This window comes from Myiozetetes cayanensis, unplaced genomic scaffold, assembly GCF_022539395.1.
Source record: "Myiozetetes cayanensis isolate MyiCay16 unplaced genomic scaffold, myiCay2020 scf7, whole genome shotgun sequence".
In the NCBI taxonomy this organism is placed as follows: domain Eukaryota; kingdom Metazoa; phylum Chordata; class Aves; order Passeriformes; family Tyrannidae; genus Myiozetetes; species Myiozetetes cayanensis.
The window spans coordinates 29,284,779-29,303,221 of record NW_026087964.1 but is presented as its reverse complement, the minus strand read 5'-3'; the positions used below and the strand labels follow the sequence as shown (position 1 = coordinate 29,303,221).

Genomic DNA, 18,443 nt, shown 5'->3' with positions numbered 1-18,443 from the left:
TGACAATTATTCCTTGACAGAAAGGCATTCCAAGCGTAAGATGTTCCCCCAAAATCAGTGTTTTTCTTAAACCTTGTTCCTATGGTGTCACTTTACATGGGAGTTCTTGTTTTGCTTTTGTTGAAGGATTAGGATGTGGGAACTTTCACCAGGCATAATGCGTTTAACATAATGGGTTATATAAATGGCCAGTCTTCGCGAGCGAAGATCCGGGGAAGGTCTTTCCACCTTCCAGCCTGCGCATTGGATTTTTTAGGTGAGACACAGTGTGCGCGGAACTGAGCCCACCCTTTAATCCTAAGGTTCATCTGCCGGGGCCAAGCGAGCTTGGACGGTGGCAGCGAGGTCCTCAGGACGTAGATGGTTACCATTGTGTATTTTACCTTTGTGCTTCTGGAGCGAAGGGTCGTTCTGGCAACAGAAGAATTATCTCAAATCAGCACATTCCGCACAGAAAATCCATAACCGTGCTGTAGCACTGAAGTTGCCTTGAGGATAATGACACAGAAGTGGACCAACTGAGAGCCCTAAGGCCAGTGGTAGTTGCCCATATATGTAACTGGTGTATGCTTGATGGTGGGGTGGAAAAAAAGTGAAACTATTTGCATACAAGCTTGAAGAGTTAAGCACTTTGCAATACGTAAGTAATATGTTACATGTATTTTGAGAAATGATGGAGGAAACAGTTGTGTACTCCAAGCAAAATTTATTAGAAGTCTATTCAAGAAAAAAAAACCAAAACACAGAGACCTTTTGCTTGTAGGAATTCAAAGTCGGTTACCTGAAAGTCAGGTATGAAAAACCTGCATTTTTCTAAAATCAGATACAGAGTAGAAACAGTACTTTTTAAATATCACAGGCAACAGATATTTAAGTCTTCAATCATAAATGGCATCAAAGATAGGTATTAATCTCACAGCAAAGCTGCATGCAGATCTAGTTTAAAATTGAAAGCCTTTGAATATAAAGCTTTTGCCATGAAATCTGCAATAATAAAGGTATGCTGCACAAAGATGTTTCTTTACCTTTGTCTTAATGACATTTCTCAGTAATAAAGACATATGTACATTTAGATTTGGCTGGTAAACCATATTTTAATTAATAAAATTTTGCATAAAATGCTATCTTACAGAATTGCACTATCCAGATGTGCTTATGGTAAACAGAGCAAGAAAAGAAAAATGCATTGAAATGTTCTGTATGTGAAAGAGGGCAAAGATCAAATAAGGAACTTAATTTTTTAAAAATCAACAACCAAATGGCTCTGTACAAAAAAGCAAACATATGTACAAAATGCTACAGAGACTACATACATTTTGATAATTTGGATCCTTTACCCATGAGAAATGCAGCAGAAGCTTTTGCCATCTATAAGGTGCTGAAGAAACCAAATCTGAGTTTTTCTTTTTATAAAGCCGTAGTCATTATCATCCTGTGCCTTAATTTTATTTGCTAATTTTATGCTTACCTTTGCTTATGGAAAATGTATGTTTTCAAATACTTGTTTCATTCAGGAAAAAAAAAAAAGAAAAAAACACTTCTAAAATGTATCAGTTTTAATACTTGTGACTTTTTTTTTCTGTCTAAATTCCTAAAAAGAGTGTGTAACTTGGGTTTCATTACTATACATATAGATATATAGTGAAGTAAATCAGTACATGATACTTGTGAATATTTTTCAGGTGGCTATGTTAGGAAAAAAAAAACCAACCAAAACCCAACAACCCATTGCACTAACACTGTTTACTTCCTGCTTCTTAAAATTCCTGATATGTAAAAACACTAACCTCTTAGATTTCATGTTGCTTACTATCACAACATTTTGATTACAACCATTTAGTATCAGACATCAGTAGCAGGTTATTATTGCCTATGCTTATACCATTGTCTGTCTCTTCCTTAAATCCTCTTTCCCAAGCCTTTATGCCTTTTTCACTTCTCACCTTTTAACAGAAAACACTACAGGTTTGTTAGGGGGAAAGAAGAAAAAAAGATTTAGCCAATACCATTGCACCCGTTCAGAACACTTGCAGTTCTTCCATTTTTCACTATGCTTGCTTGAGATTTTACAATCACTGTGCACATGTTACAGCATACAAGTGCAGGCAAAAAAATCTATATTATAGTTTGTCATACATTGTAAACCAGTACAATAGGCAAACCCGTGATACAGCAAGTGGAAGCAAAAAATGCTGCCAAGCTAGTAAGAATGTGGAAACTCAAACAATTTTTTTAAAAATAGTAAACAGCAACTTTCCCCTGTATTACATGCATGCTGAAAAAAATCCCACCAGACTTCACGGTAGTACCACAAATGTTCAAACCAAGCGTAGTTTCTCCCCCTTCCCCCCACCCCCCCCATGGCAATTCCTCTGTGTACCTGTCCTCAGGCTTTTCCTATTGTGTTTCACATGAAAAGACTTTAAAGCAGGGAGTGTTTAAATGCTGAAATGATTCCTCTTGTCTCAGAAAAGCTTAGTTATTCTCACTGTGGTCGTTGCTGTAATACTGCTGGAACGGTTTGGTGGGTGGGATGGGATGAGGATGAACTAGGTGGCCTCTATTTGAGACTGCAAGCAAGAAAACAGAAGGCCAGCGTAGCATGTTTTCTAGCAGCTTTATGCAGATGTGTTGCAGAGATGCAGCATAAATAAGTAGAAAAAAAATTTTCACAGCCTCTTGACATAGTTTCCAGGGAAAGTACCAAACAATTTGGTTCTTCTCGAGGTTCCTGAAATTAGAAGCAATAAATGAAAGATGGGAATAACAACAGAAAATCACTATGTAAGCATGGCCTTAAAATTTGTATGTTTAATATTGCACAAACAGAAATATCTACAGTTCCTTTAACTTCAAAAAATTACTTTTAATTTCATTTGTGAGTTGTGAGTTTTAACAAAGCATAAATGGAGAGAGTGAAAAGCAAATGAAGAGGCATATTTGATTAAATTGTTAGGCCTTGATTAAGAGCTGTTCTAAAATTCTTGGTACACAGAAATAATTTAATTTCAAGTCTATTTAAATAATTTCAATTTTTTTTAAGTGCTAAGGACTAGTCAGATGATTAAGTTAGCTACACATGCATGAGGGTTTATGAAATGATTAAGCTACTTTATCTAGGCCTGGTTATGAAATCTCTGTTTGTTCAGTAATGCTTGGTTCTCACAAGTAGTCAATTTTGTAGATGTATTCATGTAAGTAAGATTTAAGTTACCTGGTCTTTATGAAGAGAACAGTAATACATAGGCCATTTTGTGTCACAAATGACAACAATGCTATACAACAAACTGCAGATGTGCCAATTTGTGTTCATCAGTTTCAAAAGATGAAAGGGCAAAATCATCCACTAATTTCAGTGGATTTTGGTTGGTGGGATTTCTCCTGATAAAGCCAGGTTCAGGTTTATTACACTGAATACCAAAAATTAAGTTGTTTAAAAGACACTAAACAAAGAGAGTAGTAAAGGTTAGGGAAAAAAAAAAGAAGAAAGAAGCAACCAAATTAAAACATACCCACAAACCATCCATCATCACATTTTTCCATCACATCAATGACATCTCCCTCTCTGAGCTCCAATTCATCTTCGTTCCTAGGAGTATAGTTATATAGAGCCTGAAACCTTAAATAGGACAAATGATGCGTTTTAAAAAGAAGTAAGAGTTCCTTGCACCTTTGCTGAAGTAAAGGAGCTGGCTTAAACATTAGCTAACAAGTAACACTTGCAAATAGAGGGGAAAAGTATTTATTTTGCCTGGTGCACTTGAGAGTTAAGAACTTAGAGTAAATTAAAAAAAAACTTCATTGGAAAGATCTGACACTGAAGACTGGGTCTGCTCCTCAACCAGTGGCCTTGAAAACAGATTTATTTTTTTAGCATTCTTTTACAGTTGAGTCACCAAAACTGAGGACTTTTACGGGGGAGTCTGTAGATGCATTAGCACTGTAACCCTCCGTGATCAGCATCGAAAACTGTGGCTCTGACCTTAAGCTCTCTGAAGCAAGGACCACCAGCACAAGTGAGGTGTCTGTGGAGGAGGCTGCCCAGGACAGCAGCTCACACACATTGTCACTGTAACTGAGGGACCTCCCTGGGCTCCTCAGCTGCAAGTCGTGTGGCAGGCCTTTGCTCTGATATAAAAGAGGTGCCCTCCTCTATGGAGCATAATTGTTATTTGGAAACTCACAGGGAACCTGTTCTCTGGTTAAAGAGGTTTGAATCAAATCAGGGGACAAATGCATGGAAACTCAAACAGTATTCAGACACTGACCTGTGTCTCCAGCCCTGGCCAGGAGCTGCAGATTGCAGATGTTAGGTGGATGAATGGAAAGAGGTATGAGATTCTTTGACAGGCTTAAATTGAGGTTTTTTGAATTGAAAGAATGGCAATAAACTCACTAGGGGGAACTGAAGGCACGGGCTGACAGCCCACAGGAAGATTGCTGCACAAGCCTGTGAGTCCTGCAGAGTCAGAATCTGCCTTTTTTTTTTTGTGGAAGCAACTGTGCCCCACATATGACTGACTGCATATAAAGAAGCAGGGTACAACTGCAGAAATTGTACAAAGTAAATAGTTTTAATTTCAAAATACTGAAGCAAAACATAATCATATCCATTCCTTCCGTCTTAACAACAGTTCACTGAATTTTAAACCTTAACGCCATTATACTTCCCCCAGTAAAAACAAAATAGCTTGCCAGTTGATGTGCTGGTACTGAGTATTTCAGTTATCTCTGTATCATTCCAGCAGTTTTCATGGCTTAAATGAGATGTTTAATTTAGTAAAAAATTCCTGCTCCTGAAAGTCCAGCTTGAAAATCCTACATACAGAGTGGTGCTAGGTTTAGTTTAATGATGGCCTTCTTGACTAAACTACACTTATTTTTCACATTGCTGGTTTGGAGAAAAAAAATGAAGATACTGTTACAAGAAAATAAAGATTTTAACTTAATTTCTCGTGACTGGCAGTTATCTCCGTAAGTCTGAAAAGTTCTATTTTTATATTTTAATCACATTAACAAAATGGAACAAAATTGGTTGTTTAAGCAATTACCTCTGGTAACTTGTGTTGCAGGAGTAACAACAACCTGTGCAAAAAAACTAACTGGCAATAACATTTTCTGTTATGCTTATCATCATTCCAGGAAAGCAGAGCTATAGTGATATTCCAAAAAATTATTAAATGCAGCTTCCAAGGGGACAGGAGTTGCAGATGTAATATATCATGTACAGGATTCACACCAATTAATTACTCAAGTACAGTAACAAGGATGTTCCAATTAATGCTTTTTTTTTTCTACTTTTGAAATTGAATCTTAGTAATTTCCAGATAATCCATTTTAATAACTCCACTGTAGTAATTTCGTTCTCTCTGTGCTAATCTAAGACTTTCTTAAGTATGAAAACTCTAATATCGTTAACAACACTGACAGAATACATATTCAAAGCAAAGAATGGTTGGTTGGCAATTTAAATGTATTTCTATTTTTAATTTTAGGAATAAATAAATTTAGTAATGAAATACTTAAACAATATCAAACAAAATGAAATAGATAATTATTGCTTACAAAACCGAGTTAGGTGCTTCAGTATGCTCAACAATACCAACAGGAGCTTGTAGTTTCAGTGAGATTAAAACTAAATTATATATAATCTGTGGTATAGCTGTTTGATAACTTTTTGCCACTCTTTTCTCTCTTCAAGTGACTAACAGGTAAACTTTAAAATATTTTTAGACATTAAGCCTTAGATACATTTATGAGAAATTATCTAACTGAGCATATGCTGAAGTGCTCTGATGCTAGAGGAAGAATGGCTCCTGGTTTCAATGATCGTTGAAGCAGGACTCAAATGCAAGACTCAAGGAAAAAAAAGGTATCTTGAAACACTCTTGCACTGAACTTGCATTTTAATAGTCAGCACCGAAATATTCCAAGCATTTAAACTGTTTGTGAAAATAAGACTTGAGGTCTAGGTTCTTCTCCAGTTTTCAGAAATGCTTTCCTGTATCTCATATTTGAATTGCACTTGTAAATCACACCAAAAAGTGTGAGCCTTTGTTCCTGTGATCAACATTATCAAGTTATTTTTTTCTCTGTTCACATCCAGAACTGTTCCTGAATAATTTGCATCAACTCAGTAGAGCAGATGAGTTGAATCAATGTTAAATCTTTACTTGCAATGTTAAATCTTTAACAAGCAGAATCTTGTCATTCTGCTGAGATGTAAAAATGGAGAGAATAAAGAAGAGTCAAATTTTACTTTTACAAAGTTATTACTCCTTTGAAGTACAGACAATGTAAGTTGTCACGTCTGTCTGCATTTGATGTAAATTAAACAACTAAGGCTTTGCCCTCTGTGACCTTCTTGGATATCTTCCTACATCGTGCATTTTTCTGTAAATAATCTCCAAAATCTCTTTGTAATTGTACTTGGCAAGTTAACAAATTATCTGATGATGTGCTGGCTACTGTTTAAATGTTAGGTTTTGATTTAATAGACAATAAGTATACTTACGGTTCCCCCCCACTGTGTATGTTTTCATGAGAAAGCACAGGGCGCTGTGGCTGAAATGAAATGATTTGAAATGTAATAAAGATTTGCAGTTTAAGGTCCAAATAGTTGAATAGGGGTGTGACACACAGTTGCTCAAGAACCTTGTGTAAAACAACAGCCCATTCTGTCCCCCCTCCAATAAATTCTTAAGAGACATGACAAAGAAACATGACTGAATCTTGGCAGGTTTAAAGATCCTATTTTTTGAGGCCATAATAAAAACTAAACAAACTGTGAACTTTATCAGTCCATTCTATTCATAGTACAGTATAAAGCTGGAATACAATCCATCAGCCTCTTCACTGTGAAACAGAAATAACATTAGAAAATTCAGTTGCAACGACTGAACATCATACATTCTTTGCGTGAAGTATATTTTTAGATAAGCAGAAAAAAATCTCCCATACTTAATGGCAGAATCCAGAATATTTATAGACAAAACCCATACCAATTTACATTAGACACACACAGAGTACTAACTTAGCAGGCATAACATGCTATGCTTTAATTACTTCTATTTCATCTCAAGCCATGCAGGCTGTTGGGAGTCAAAGAACAGAAGGAATTTTTGAAAGAATACATTTAATTGTTTGAAAATAACAATTAACACTTTTACTTCAGCAGAAAAAGTAGTTTGTATTTCCAGTGCAAAGCTTTATAAAAGGAACTATGTTCCTTCTTAATGGAGCATTACCCACCACTAATATTCAATAAATCTGGATGCAATGGAAATGAAAAATATTAACCTCCTACAGAAACCATATCCTGCTTAGAAAGTCATTCACTTAGACTGATTAGAATCTGGCTGGGACCCGAAACAGTGCAGGAGCAGCTGCTTGGGAAAGCCCTTGATGTGAGCAGGGATCATATTTGCTGATGACTGAGAATGCCTTATGGTCATGATGTAGAGACAAGTCTGGGAACCATATCTGTTTTAGAAGTGTGGATGTAAAATATTGCTCATAGCACTTTCTTTCATGAATTGAGCAAACTGTAACCTTATTTTTAAGCCATGGAATTTGTCTTATTGCCCCATGATTCTCTCTTGGTTTTACTATTTCAGTTCACTCTTGAAGACAATGGAGTCTTCAATGAGAGAAGGCAGCAGGAAACAACCCAGAGTGATAACAAAAATTGAAAGGAAGAACACTCTATGTAGTTTGGGGTTTTTTGCTTATTTTTCTCCCTTTTCCCTCTCAACATCTCCAAATGAAATTAATGAAGTTAAATTTCTTTTCATCAGTTTGTATGTGTATGTGCAGAAAATATGGTGAAGTCTGCACTTTATCTGTACAGTCTATAGAGTGTAACTTTTAAAAGGTTCCTAAAGATGCAGGCAGGAGGATTACAAATTTTTAATTTGTATTATTGAATGCTAAGTGGGAAAGAGGTTTTCAAAGTAAAAGAAAAGATTTTTTAAGCTCTTTACTGTCTTCTCTCTCTCATTTAACTCTCCTCTGCCAGTGTACAAAAAGTTGTGCAATTTTTACCAAATAATCCAACAGTAAAGATTGTAAATTAAACAGTTCTTAGTAAAACCTCCTTCAATGGCTGGCTTGTCAAGCAAGAAGAAAATAGTCTATTGGGCAGAATGCTTTGTATTTAGACTGGAATCTGACCTTATTTTCTGCTAATCTTTCATCAGGTTTGTAACTGACCTCACTGCCACAGACAGAGATGCAAAAGAACTCAAATGAGGTTAAGGATTTTTCCTAAAATGAAAGTCAACGTCCTAAAGAATGCTATGAATGATACAATGCTTTGAACATAATACCAAGCCAGGAAGAAACTGGGTAAGTCAGTCAGTATTATCTTCTTTTTCTGCATATGCTTCATCAAATGTTTTATTGCTAATTAACTATTTTAGAAACAGATAATAAAAATCAAGGTGACTGAAGATTTTCAACTGTATGTTATTGCCACAGAGAAAACTTTGACAAAATCAGTCTTGTGAAAATAGGGTGAAGTAAATGGTGGTATGTCTGAAGAGGGGGACCTTGGAACTCACTCTCTATTTGAATGCATTCCACAATAATACCCTAGCTGACATCCAGAAGCTTTCTCCTGTTTTCTTTCCCTAAGCTCTCATTCCCACATACAGTGACATTAGCTGGATAGGGGACTGTTGCAAAGACTGTTTCTAGTTTTCAATTACTCCTCTACTTTCAACTACTCTAGGTTACTAGAATATCCTGTTTTCTGGGAAATACTGCAAGATCTAATCCCAAAAACATTAAATGTGCAATCAAGTCAATGGTCCCAGTTGTATCCCTGATTTTCATGCATGAATTAATATGCACTTGCGTACAGTCCTGAGCATGCAAATTAGGTGCATGATTTGTGCTCTTCTAGTTTTGGAATTAAAGTAATAAATACACTACACATTCACCAGTACACCTCTCTTAACATACTGGTTACATGTCATTAATCTGGAGGAACATGCTAAATGTAATACCTTTTTTATGGATCTCACTCTAAGCAGGAATTCCAGTGAGATGGTGTTGGTCCACTACTACAAGAATCTTGTCCTTCCTATCTATGACTGAACTGTCTTTCTTCACTGATGAGGAAAACACTGTCTTTTCATACCTGGTAGTAAACACAGGCTTGCCAAAAAGCCAAGACTTTGAAAGTTACACAAACCTGCATATCTTAAACTAAAATTCAAATTTTAAAAAGGGAGCCACCAGAAAGATGATCACCTAAAATCAGCAGGAACAGTGTGGAAAATAGTTCATCCCATTAACTCCTTTAAGAGCTATATGTTAAGAAACCAATGCAAAGAATAATTCAGTCCTAAAATGAAAGTAAAATATAACCCATAAATTCTCATTCTCACATAGTTTAGGTTGTGTGGGGTCTTTTTTTTCCATAATGCAGATCACCTTTTGAGCAAAGTCCATGCAAACTCTAAACAACCTGACTTTCTGGCTAGGTAGTTAATGTTACAGATAGGAAGGGATAGGCTAAAGGGTATGAAAAGCTGGAATGACACAGCTTGGATAAAGAGAACAGTATTGAGTGAACATCACACCACAACAAAAAAACATTTTGAAAAATAAGGACATGGATTCAAACCCAAGAATTCAGTCCATATACATGCAAGAGCCTGTATACATGCAATGTGTATAAATTTTTGACTCTTGGAAGCTGTAATTTTAATAAACTAGAAATGCTTTGAAAGAGAGGAGTAATTTTAATAAAACCAGACTAAATATAAAGAGCTTTGATCTCTTCATCTTGTAGCACTGGAAATACCATGCACTACTGCAGAGATACAAAACACTAATGGATTTATATAATGAGTTTTGGCACACGCAGACCTGTTGCCTTTACTCAGACATAGCACAGAAGCACAACAGGAAGAAAACAGAGCATACTGATAGAATTGAGACACTTGGGCAAAAGCAAAATACTGAAGGACTAGACACTGAGCTCCTTGTCCATGGAAATGCTGTTATTGCACACTGGGCATCCAGTACCATACCCTGTGTGAATAGCTGTGACCTCTGACAGGTGAGCTGCAGGATCTCTTAGTCATCACTGGGCTACGAGGAGGCTTACCCATAACAAATATCTCTCTCTTTAAATTAGCCTAGAAGAACCACAAAAACTGTGTCAAGCGCGAGTTCAAGAATGAAGCATCACGGGATTTTTGTTGCTTCATTCATACATGCAAATCCAACATGCTTTTCTTGATAACAAAAAGCAATGAGTAGAAATAGGTACTATTAGTACACAGTATTTCCATTGTTGCCACTGTATCTTTTTTCCAAGTTTTGCTGTTCTAGCACATGCCCTTACATGTAACAGTTCTTCCATGTTCTACCCCTGAAACAGCTCAGTTGGTAATACAGAAAACTCCACAGCATAAAGCAGAAATACTACCTTAGAAATACCAATGACAAATGTCATAATTTCTTGCTGTTAAACAGAACAGAACCCTTAAATTTGCATTGAGAAAGCAAGTAAATTCTTGATGGAAAGTACTTCAAGAAAATATCCTCGTTTTCTTAGCATCACTACAAATCAGAAAACTATTTGTCAGAATTCAGTTCTTAAGGGGTGTGTGTCCAGCAAATGTGAACTCTCAGGGGCAGGAGTGAGCTGGGGGGAATGTGGAGGGAGTGGAGTGATGATACTGAAAACCTTTTCTCTGGTATTTGTGAGTGTTTGTCAGTAGAATGTGACAAGATAGAAAAATAGCCTCCTCTTTGGAGAGGGGTGAATAAGAATACCAGCAACAACAACAACAACAACAAAAAGGTTACCAAGAGAGTCCAAGGAGGCAGAAAAATGTCAGCATTTCTCCTTGGGACACGTCTTCAGAATTCTTCTTTTGGAGGACATCCTCCCCCCAATATGGTGCAAAGTAGCATTTCCCACCTGTAGTTCCTTGTATTCCATTGCCCAAATCCCTGGTCATGCTTTAGATTTCAGCCACATTCCAAATATATTTACATACACACATATACGTATGTACGTACGTATTTTTACATCAACAAAAATTACAAAAGTATCAGTATACAGTTTCAAGAACTTTCTGAAGAACCCCCCTTCAGTTGTGAAATTAGAGTTTTCAAAATATCTCGTGTTCTTTCTGCTGTGGCAGTTGAGAGCAGACCTTAATGATGGGAAACACGCATAAAGAGAAGAGGATAGGAACTGTCCTGTCTTCTCAAGCCCCATCTGGCAATTAAGCAAGAAATGATGGCAGCCAGAACCTGCTTACACTTAATCCAACTCTCTATCCTGGCAATGTCAGTGTTGACTACTGAAAGAAGTTTCCCTACCCTTGGGAGGAAAAGATTTATCTGATTTTAGAAATACTGTACAAAAAAATCTGTCATTGGTAAGAGTGCATCTAATAATTTTGAAAATTTTCAAATAGGTAAGTATATACTGATTAAGTTTATAAAGGAATCTGTTCCTGAGATTTAAAAAATAATCCAGATTTGAAATTACTGAAAACAATAATTAAGACCTAGAATGCTATAACAAGACCCCAGACCTCCCGTTCTTCTGGGTACTCAGGCTCTTGTGTCTGTAAGATGGAATCGTGCCCCTTGGTTATTTAATGTCTTGCCTCCTGCCTTGTCCATTTAAGAGCAATACACTGCCTAGGCGGTTTCCTGGGGCAGATATTTTAACTCTCAAAACAGATATTCCTTCTGTTTATTTTCAACTGAGATTAACGTACCTTGACATGCTCAAACAAGGGCAAAGAATATGAGGGTCAACTGAAAAGAATTTCAGTGTAGAAGAAGGATTTTCTGAATTTTGCTGGTTAGGCTAAGCAAAAGCATCAAAAGCACTGCACCAACTGATAAATTATTAAAAGTTGCAAAAACAAGTGCAGTACTCTGTTTTACTCTTTCTTTGAGGTGGAATGTACCTAAGCCCATGACAGATTCATGCCCGGGAAAGAAGCCTTATGTCTCCTCCCTACTTCAGGAAAAATTCCAACTGATCTGGTAGATCTTAAGATTTCCTTAAGTCCATTACATCTGTGTTTCTTGTGAATGCAGGTTGTAAGACAGGATAGAGATAAACAAAACAAAGCAAAACAGAAAGCAGGATTTCTGGCATAGATGTAATGATCAGCTTTCTAGGATAGTTTCTTTTTGCATGACTTCTCCTTTCATGAGCAAATGAACTCCCTGGAAGTCAGCACTGGAAATTAACTTTGTCTACCTAGAGCAACTCTTCAGTTTTGATTTTTTTCTGCCAGAGCTGCAATGCTGACACAAACTGTAATCCTGAAGAGGGAATAATCTTCGTCCAGTCCTTGACTAACAGAATTGGTATTTAGAGCATGACTCTGCAGTGATGCTTTACTGTGAAATTTATGACTGTTCCTCCAGGCATTGGATTGAAATTGAAAACACAAACACAAATGTTACCTAGTTTCTGTGTACTTGAATTCAGTTCTGTTCTATGCAATTAAATGAGTTACTCTATTTACTCCGTTGTCCTCGTATGGACTGGAAATTGAGTGGAAGCTTTCTGCTTTTCTGTCACTGGTGTCTCCTTAAACCATTTCATTGTATCATAATGGGCAGTTTTATCTTGTTTCATTTGAAGAAGGCCTATTTTAATACTACCTGTGTTAATGTTATTTAATATTAGTAAATATTTAATATTAGTAAACAAAACAGTACCTCTGAAAAGATCAAACTCAGTGTTAGCCTTGCAGTTATTTAATATACATGAAGATTTGCAACAATCCATAATCAAGAGGTGCAGTTACCTTTAACTGTGGTGAGTCTTTCTCCTGCTGATGTAACGGTTTAGAGAGGAGGGGAGGTGGGAGGGAAGCAATAGACTGGTATGTTGTAGGAACGGAGTGGAAAGTAGGTGCCTTGGCAGAGTGAAGTGGAAGATTGGAAGAAAGGTGGAAAGGAGGATCAGAGTCTTCTGATGTTCCCACAAAAAGTAGAGCTGGCTTAAATGTTCAAGAAAAATGAGAAGTTGTGCTATAAAACCAGCTGTGAAGGATGTCAAGTGCTCAATAAGGAGACATGTAACTAATCTGAACAATCACTAATGTCATGCTAATTTTATTATTAGTCAGTCTACATTTCTGGAAGAGATTTCTTTTCTCAGAAATCACAGAAATGTTGCCATTTGTGGCCATGGATTTCAACTCTATTCTTATGTTTTTCTCCTGTGTTTTTCAGGTTAAATAAGGGTAGAGATAGCCTGAAAAATCTTTCTAGTTAACTAGTTTTAAACTTGGCCAAAAACATACTGCCCTAAGCATCTGATTTGCATGTTCACAGCCAAAGCTGATGCCTGAACAGTCTGTTGAAGTGCTGGACAGAAAGAAAGTCTGTTCTAAAACTTTGCCTAGAAACCACACAAATAGTGGTATTGTGGCATTTAATGGCCAGCACACATTTGGGATAATTCAGGGATGTGCTGTCCCAAAGAGGAACTGGGGAGGGTTTCAGGAGGAAGCATTTGTCTAACTGCCAAACAGAATCTGATCTGTTATTATTAGTCACATTCTCGTAACAGAGCCTGCTATAAATATATCAGCTGGTGAAGTGACATATGGGAAGTACAAACCACAGGGCCTCTGGAGGAGGCATGTCCCTCCCTTCTGGAGAACTGGGGCCTTCTGGCTCAAAAGGGGCAGCACAGAATGAGACAGTGAGGAAAATCATTCACTGGCTTTTTACATCAGAAGCTCAATGGCAACCAACAGGGACAGAAGGACGAACACAACTGATGCACTACAGAATTTACAGCAGTGCATATGCTTGCTTCTGAGAAGGGACTATCCCTTAACACTGACAATTTTTAATTGTAGAATCATAGAATGGTTTGGGTTCAAAGGGACCTTAGTGTGTAGTTCAAACCTCCTGCCATGGGCTGGGACACCTTTCACTAGATCAGGTTGCTCAGAGCTCAAATTTTATCGAATGTAACTGCATAAAGCTGTGCCTGTGCACAATACAAACATGTAAATGTAAGTAAAGGCAGAGAATATTTATACTAAGTTATCTGAATAGAGAACCCAGGTATTTCAGAAATTAAAATACCTTATCAATATTTGGTGAATTGTATCCTTCATAACAATCCATAGAGCCTCCTCCACTTGCTACTGGGAATTCTAAACTGTCATGTACCAGATCCTCCTCTATATAGAGTCTTGTCAGTTCTTCGGTTGTGTCTTGTTCTTCGTAGAAATCTGATTCTTGAGGCTTTGACTGATCCCCTATATTAAGTGACAGATCTGCAGTAAAGATTTCCTCTTCGTTTTCAGCAGTTGTAGCTAGCACTCTGGACTTGGAACCACCTTCATAGGGTGAAGGGATGTTACGGAGAGCGCCAACATGTTCACCTTCTCTTGTAGTATCTAACAAGTCTCTAGGTACTTCAGTAACTAAAGGGTCAATTATATCTCTCAAGCCTTTATCTTTTCCTGATTTGGTATTGTTGCTGACGTGTTTATATGCTATGTCATGAGATGAGCTGGCTGAAGATGATACAGAGGTAGATACAAGAAAGGACAGAGGAAGAGCTGTAGAAGAGCTGAGAGACACTTCTGTATTTGGAATAACATGATCATCCTTAACTTGGTGAATGCTATTACCTGGGGATATTGCTACAGTTTGAGAGGTTGATAATGCCAAAGAATTGAGTTCTTCTAAGTCACAAAGAAAACTGTCTGGAACTGATGGAGAAGTTAAGTTGCATGTGCTTGAAGGCGAAACACCAACAGTCCTTGAAAATAAATCACTAGTGGCAGCCTGGAGAATCTTTTGATCAATGTGTGACCAAGAGGAGGAAAGTTGTCTGGAAAGTGGGAACAGTGCTTGGGAAGGCAACTTCAAAAATAAGAACAACATGGGAATTCAAATAAATAAGCATGACAGAGAATTAGGATATGCGTAAACTGAAAAAGAAAAACGTCTGTGTGATCATCTGTATTACAGGGTACAGTTTCAGTGACCATGGGTGTCTGAAATCACTACTACATGAATCAGAACAGCAGGAAAGACATTTGAAACATGAAACTGTATCAGGTTCTGGCTTGAGGCATAAATGTCAGGCATTAAGACAGAACTGAATCATTACATTCATGAAGGCAACTTGCATTTGATCTGCTAAAGTTATGTTATTTATGGTGCTCTGTTAGTGAGCCTGTCACAAGTTATTAAATCATACAATTAATATTAACAAAATTTTCCCCAAACCATTACTATTATTTTGAGAATAGCACTTGCAGAAATACATTTCAGGTGTCATTAAGTATTTCTTTTAAAGTATAAAAACTGAGGTGATTTCCAATTATTCAAAGTTAATACTTCTACTTTTTCTTAATACTTCTGGGTAAATGTTTAAGAAACATCTTTAATACATTGCATACTTTTATTAAGGCATGAACAGCTACAGAATGTTTTTTTTCAAAAGTAACCCTATAAGTTCAAAAATGACATCAACACTTGTGAAAGGTACATTCAATTCAAATTGAATGTAGGCAGTCAACAATGCTTTTAAAATAGTGACAGCACAGTATGCAGCAGTATATTTTGAGTAGTGTTACACAATATTGATTGAAGCATCCTTCTGGTAAAGAAACGTCCTTTTCTAAGAATGAGAGACTGGTGAGTCATACGTACACAGCATCAGTAGATATCCATTGCTTCAGTAAATACTGAAAATGCATTTTTGTTACTGTTAACCCTCAAAATTAAAACTGAGTGAAAAAATATTTTGATCTCATTGTTACAACTATCCAGAATAATTAGATGTAATCTCTAAGTTATCTGGACTACTACAGACTTAAGTATTAATGTGCTATTTCAAAAGTCTAAATTAATGTCACAGAATAGGAAGGTTAATTTACTTACCTTCTGCTTGAGTTTTCTTGAGGCAAATAGCTTTATTTTATAGTTAGACAACCTTTGTTACAGGGTCTTCTGTAAGCAGCCTCTAATGTATGGTATTAAGGGCAATAATAATGCAGAAGAGACATTGCCATTTTTTAGTTTCCCATGGCTACAAGCTGTACTAGGTCTAAAGATACAGATGGACTAGGCAAAGTTATGGACAGCAAAACTTGCTCCTGACTTTTATTGCTTATTTATTTTATTGCCATTAGGCCAGAGAACTTTAGTGCAATTGCTCTAGTAATCTAGAGATATGTGGTAAAAACCTCCAAAGGAATAGGAAAAGTGGTATCAGTAAGTCTGGTGAACTCCAGAAGACCTTCAGGACTGCTGAAGTTCTTCTAGGTAGTCGGGAACAACATGTCTTCTTACATGGTACTGCCATTTCTGAATACAGTTTAATACAGAAACAAGATGTCTGTCTAAGAGTCTCAGTAGAAGTTTGGAGGTTTTTTTTTAAACTTATGCTAGAACCCAATGATGGCATGTTACAAGGAAGGCTTCTTCCAATGTAGTCCCCTACAGAACTAATTTAGTAATAACTAATTTAATAATAGTGGCAGCATGGTTTTGTAATATGGATATAAATGCTCTGAAGCATCACCTGTGCTCAACATGGGTTATGCAGGTTACACAAACACCAGCTTTAGCTGCAGGACACCTTAGAGACAAGCCTGCTCCATATAAAATGTGGAGAAGCACCTCTGAACAGAGAGACATCTCCAGAATATGGAGCACCTAAGCTGCCTCCTACTCTTGATTTGCCCTCAGGTACCTCTGGGTTCCTATAACAATAAGGAGTCCTAGCTTATGAATACCTCAGTTGGCAGCTACAGAATTTTATGCTACTTCAACAGTTTTGTTGGAATAGAAGAGAGAGGATCTAGATCTCTGTTGTGAGATGTTCTGGAAAACCAGACAAGACCTGTTCTAGCAACTGTCCCAAACCAGCTAATATTGTTTAGTCATAAGCACTATGTTCAGAGGCCACTGTTGCCTATAAATGACATTTTGGGTAGCTTTTTACAACCCCAAAATTGTAAATAAGTGTGGAACTTATTTCAAAGTTGATGCATGTAAATGAGCACCAGTATTCAAATACTGTAGAAAAAGGGACAAAACCAACTGAAAGAGAGATTAATAGCAGGATAAGAAGTTTATAATTATACACTGCCCAATGATGAAGAGATAAAGAACAAAGGTAAAGAGGAAGATTTAGAAAATTTTCCATCTCGAGCTTTCAAAATTATCAATACTACGTTAATGCTAATCACAGTTTGTATGCAGAAACTGTCTTTAGTTTCTGTCACTGCCAAAGATGTTCCCTGCACAGATGACTGTGAAATCTCACAAGTGAATGATAAATAGTAACACAGGAATCTCTCTGCAACATCCTGTAGTATGACCTGGGGTAGTTGTCTAGACTAGGAAGGAAAACAATTCAGAACCTATGACACACATTTGGTGTGAAAAACTAAAACTTTTAAAGGTCTGAATCCAAGTTCATTAACAATGTGTGAAACAATTTAGGTGGTACTGTTGTACCACCCCAAAGAATGTAACAACAGCCTCCTTGTAGACTGTAAATGGCAAAAGGAGGAAGGTTTTAGTACAGGATCACTATTTTTCTTTACTTTGAAAGGCACAGAACTGGTCCTGGCAAGCTGTGTCCTGCATGCTTATGTGACCATAGGCTTTTAGTACAGCTGTGTTATGGGAATGTCTTCACACTGCACTATGAAAAGTCTACTTGATACATACTTAATGCTCAAATTCTTGCTAAGATTCCCAAATACAATTTTTTTCCATTGACTTGATTTTTCTGCCTAAATTTTGCCTAGCCCTACTCTCAGTAACATAACAGCTAATGAAGAAAAGACCATAAATCCTGGCAGACTGTAAGACACACACTTGGCTATTAAAATACTTTATTAACAAGACAGTAATGCAGTTCTACCTATGAAGGAAAGAAAATGTAGTATGTTTAATGCCTAAGTTATCTATTGTGTTAAAAAAAAATTACACAAACACCCACTCTAGGGGTGACAGCAAAGAAAAAAAAAATCCTTACCTTAGTTGAACTTAAGTTGTGTATTCTGTCACTAGAATAGCTTTGGGGGATTGGAGGGTCAGGATAATCATCAACACTTTTTGATGCATTCTTTTTGATGACTTCTACATAGGAAACAGGGAAGATGCCTTGTCTGTTGGTTCCTGGTATTTTACCTTCATACCAGTTTTGATCAACTCGCTTGAGAAGAATTACTCTGTCTCCCTGAAATGCATTATGAAAATGAGTTATCAGCACATACACTGTAAGAGTATTTTGTGAATAGCAGGTATTATTTTAACACACAGTATCATCTTCCCTGCAGAGCAGGGAGTTTCCCATCAGTCTTGAGCATCATCTCCATTTCCACATTTCTACTCCCACTTATAATAACTGTGTATAAAACTACCAGCAAAATTCCAGCAAAATGAGGGGCTAG

General features: G+C 36.9%; 1 protein-coding gene across 30 annotated transcripts in view; it reads right to left on the bottom strand.

The window, feature by feature from the left end:
• Positions 1–686: 686 nt before the first annotated feature.
• The window catches only part of SORBS2 (sorbin and SH3 domain containing 2), a 155,189-nt gene continuing 137,432 nt past the window's right edge, over positions 687–18,443 (bottom strand). For 17 of the 30 annotated variants that reach the window (XM_050337895.1, XM_050337900.1, XM_050337892.1 and 14 more), the window contains 7 exons: positions 18,026–18,229; positions 14,101–14,889; positions 12,804–12,998; positions 10,041–10,148; positions 6,515–6,564; positions 3,513–3,619; positions 687–2,731 (listed from right to left, as the gene is read on the bottom strand). In XM_050337895.1, coding sequence (XP_050193852.1) covers positions 2,670–2,731; positions 3,513–3,619; positions 6,515–6,564; positions 10,041–10,148; positions 12,804–12,998; positions 14,101–14,889; positions 18,026–18,229 — 1,515 coding nt within the window. In that variant the 3' untranslated portion in view covers positions 687–2,669. The remainder of the gene's footprint in view (positions 2,732–3,512; positions 3,620–6,514; positions 6,565–10,040; positions 10,149–12,803; positions 12,999–14,100; positions 14,890–18,025; positions 18,230–18,443) is intronic. The other 13 variants (XM_050337909.1, XM_050337911.1, XM_050337920.1 and 10 more) reach the window with 5 other exon arrangements.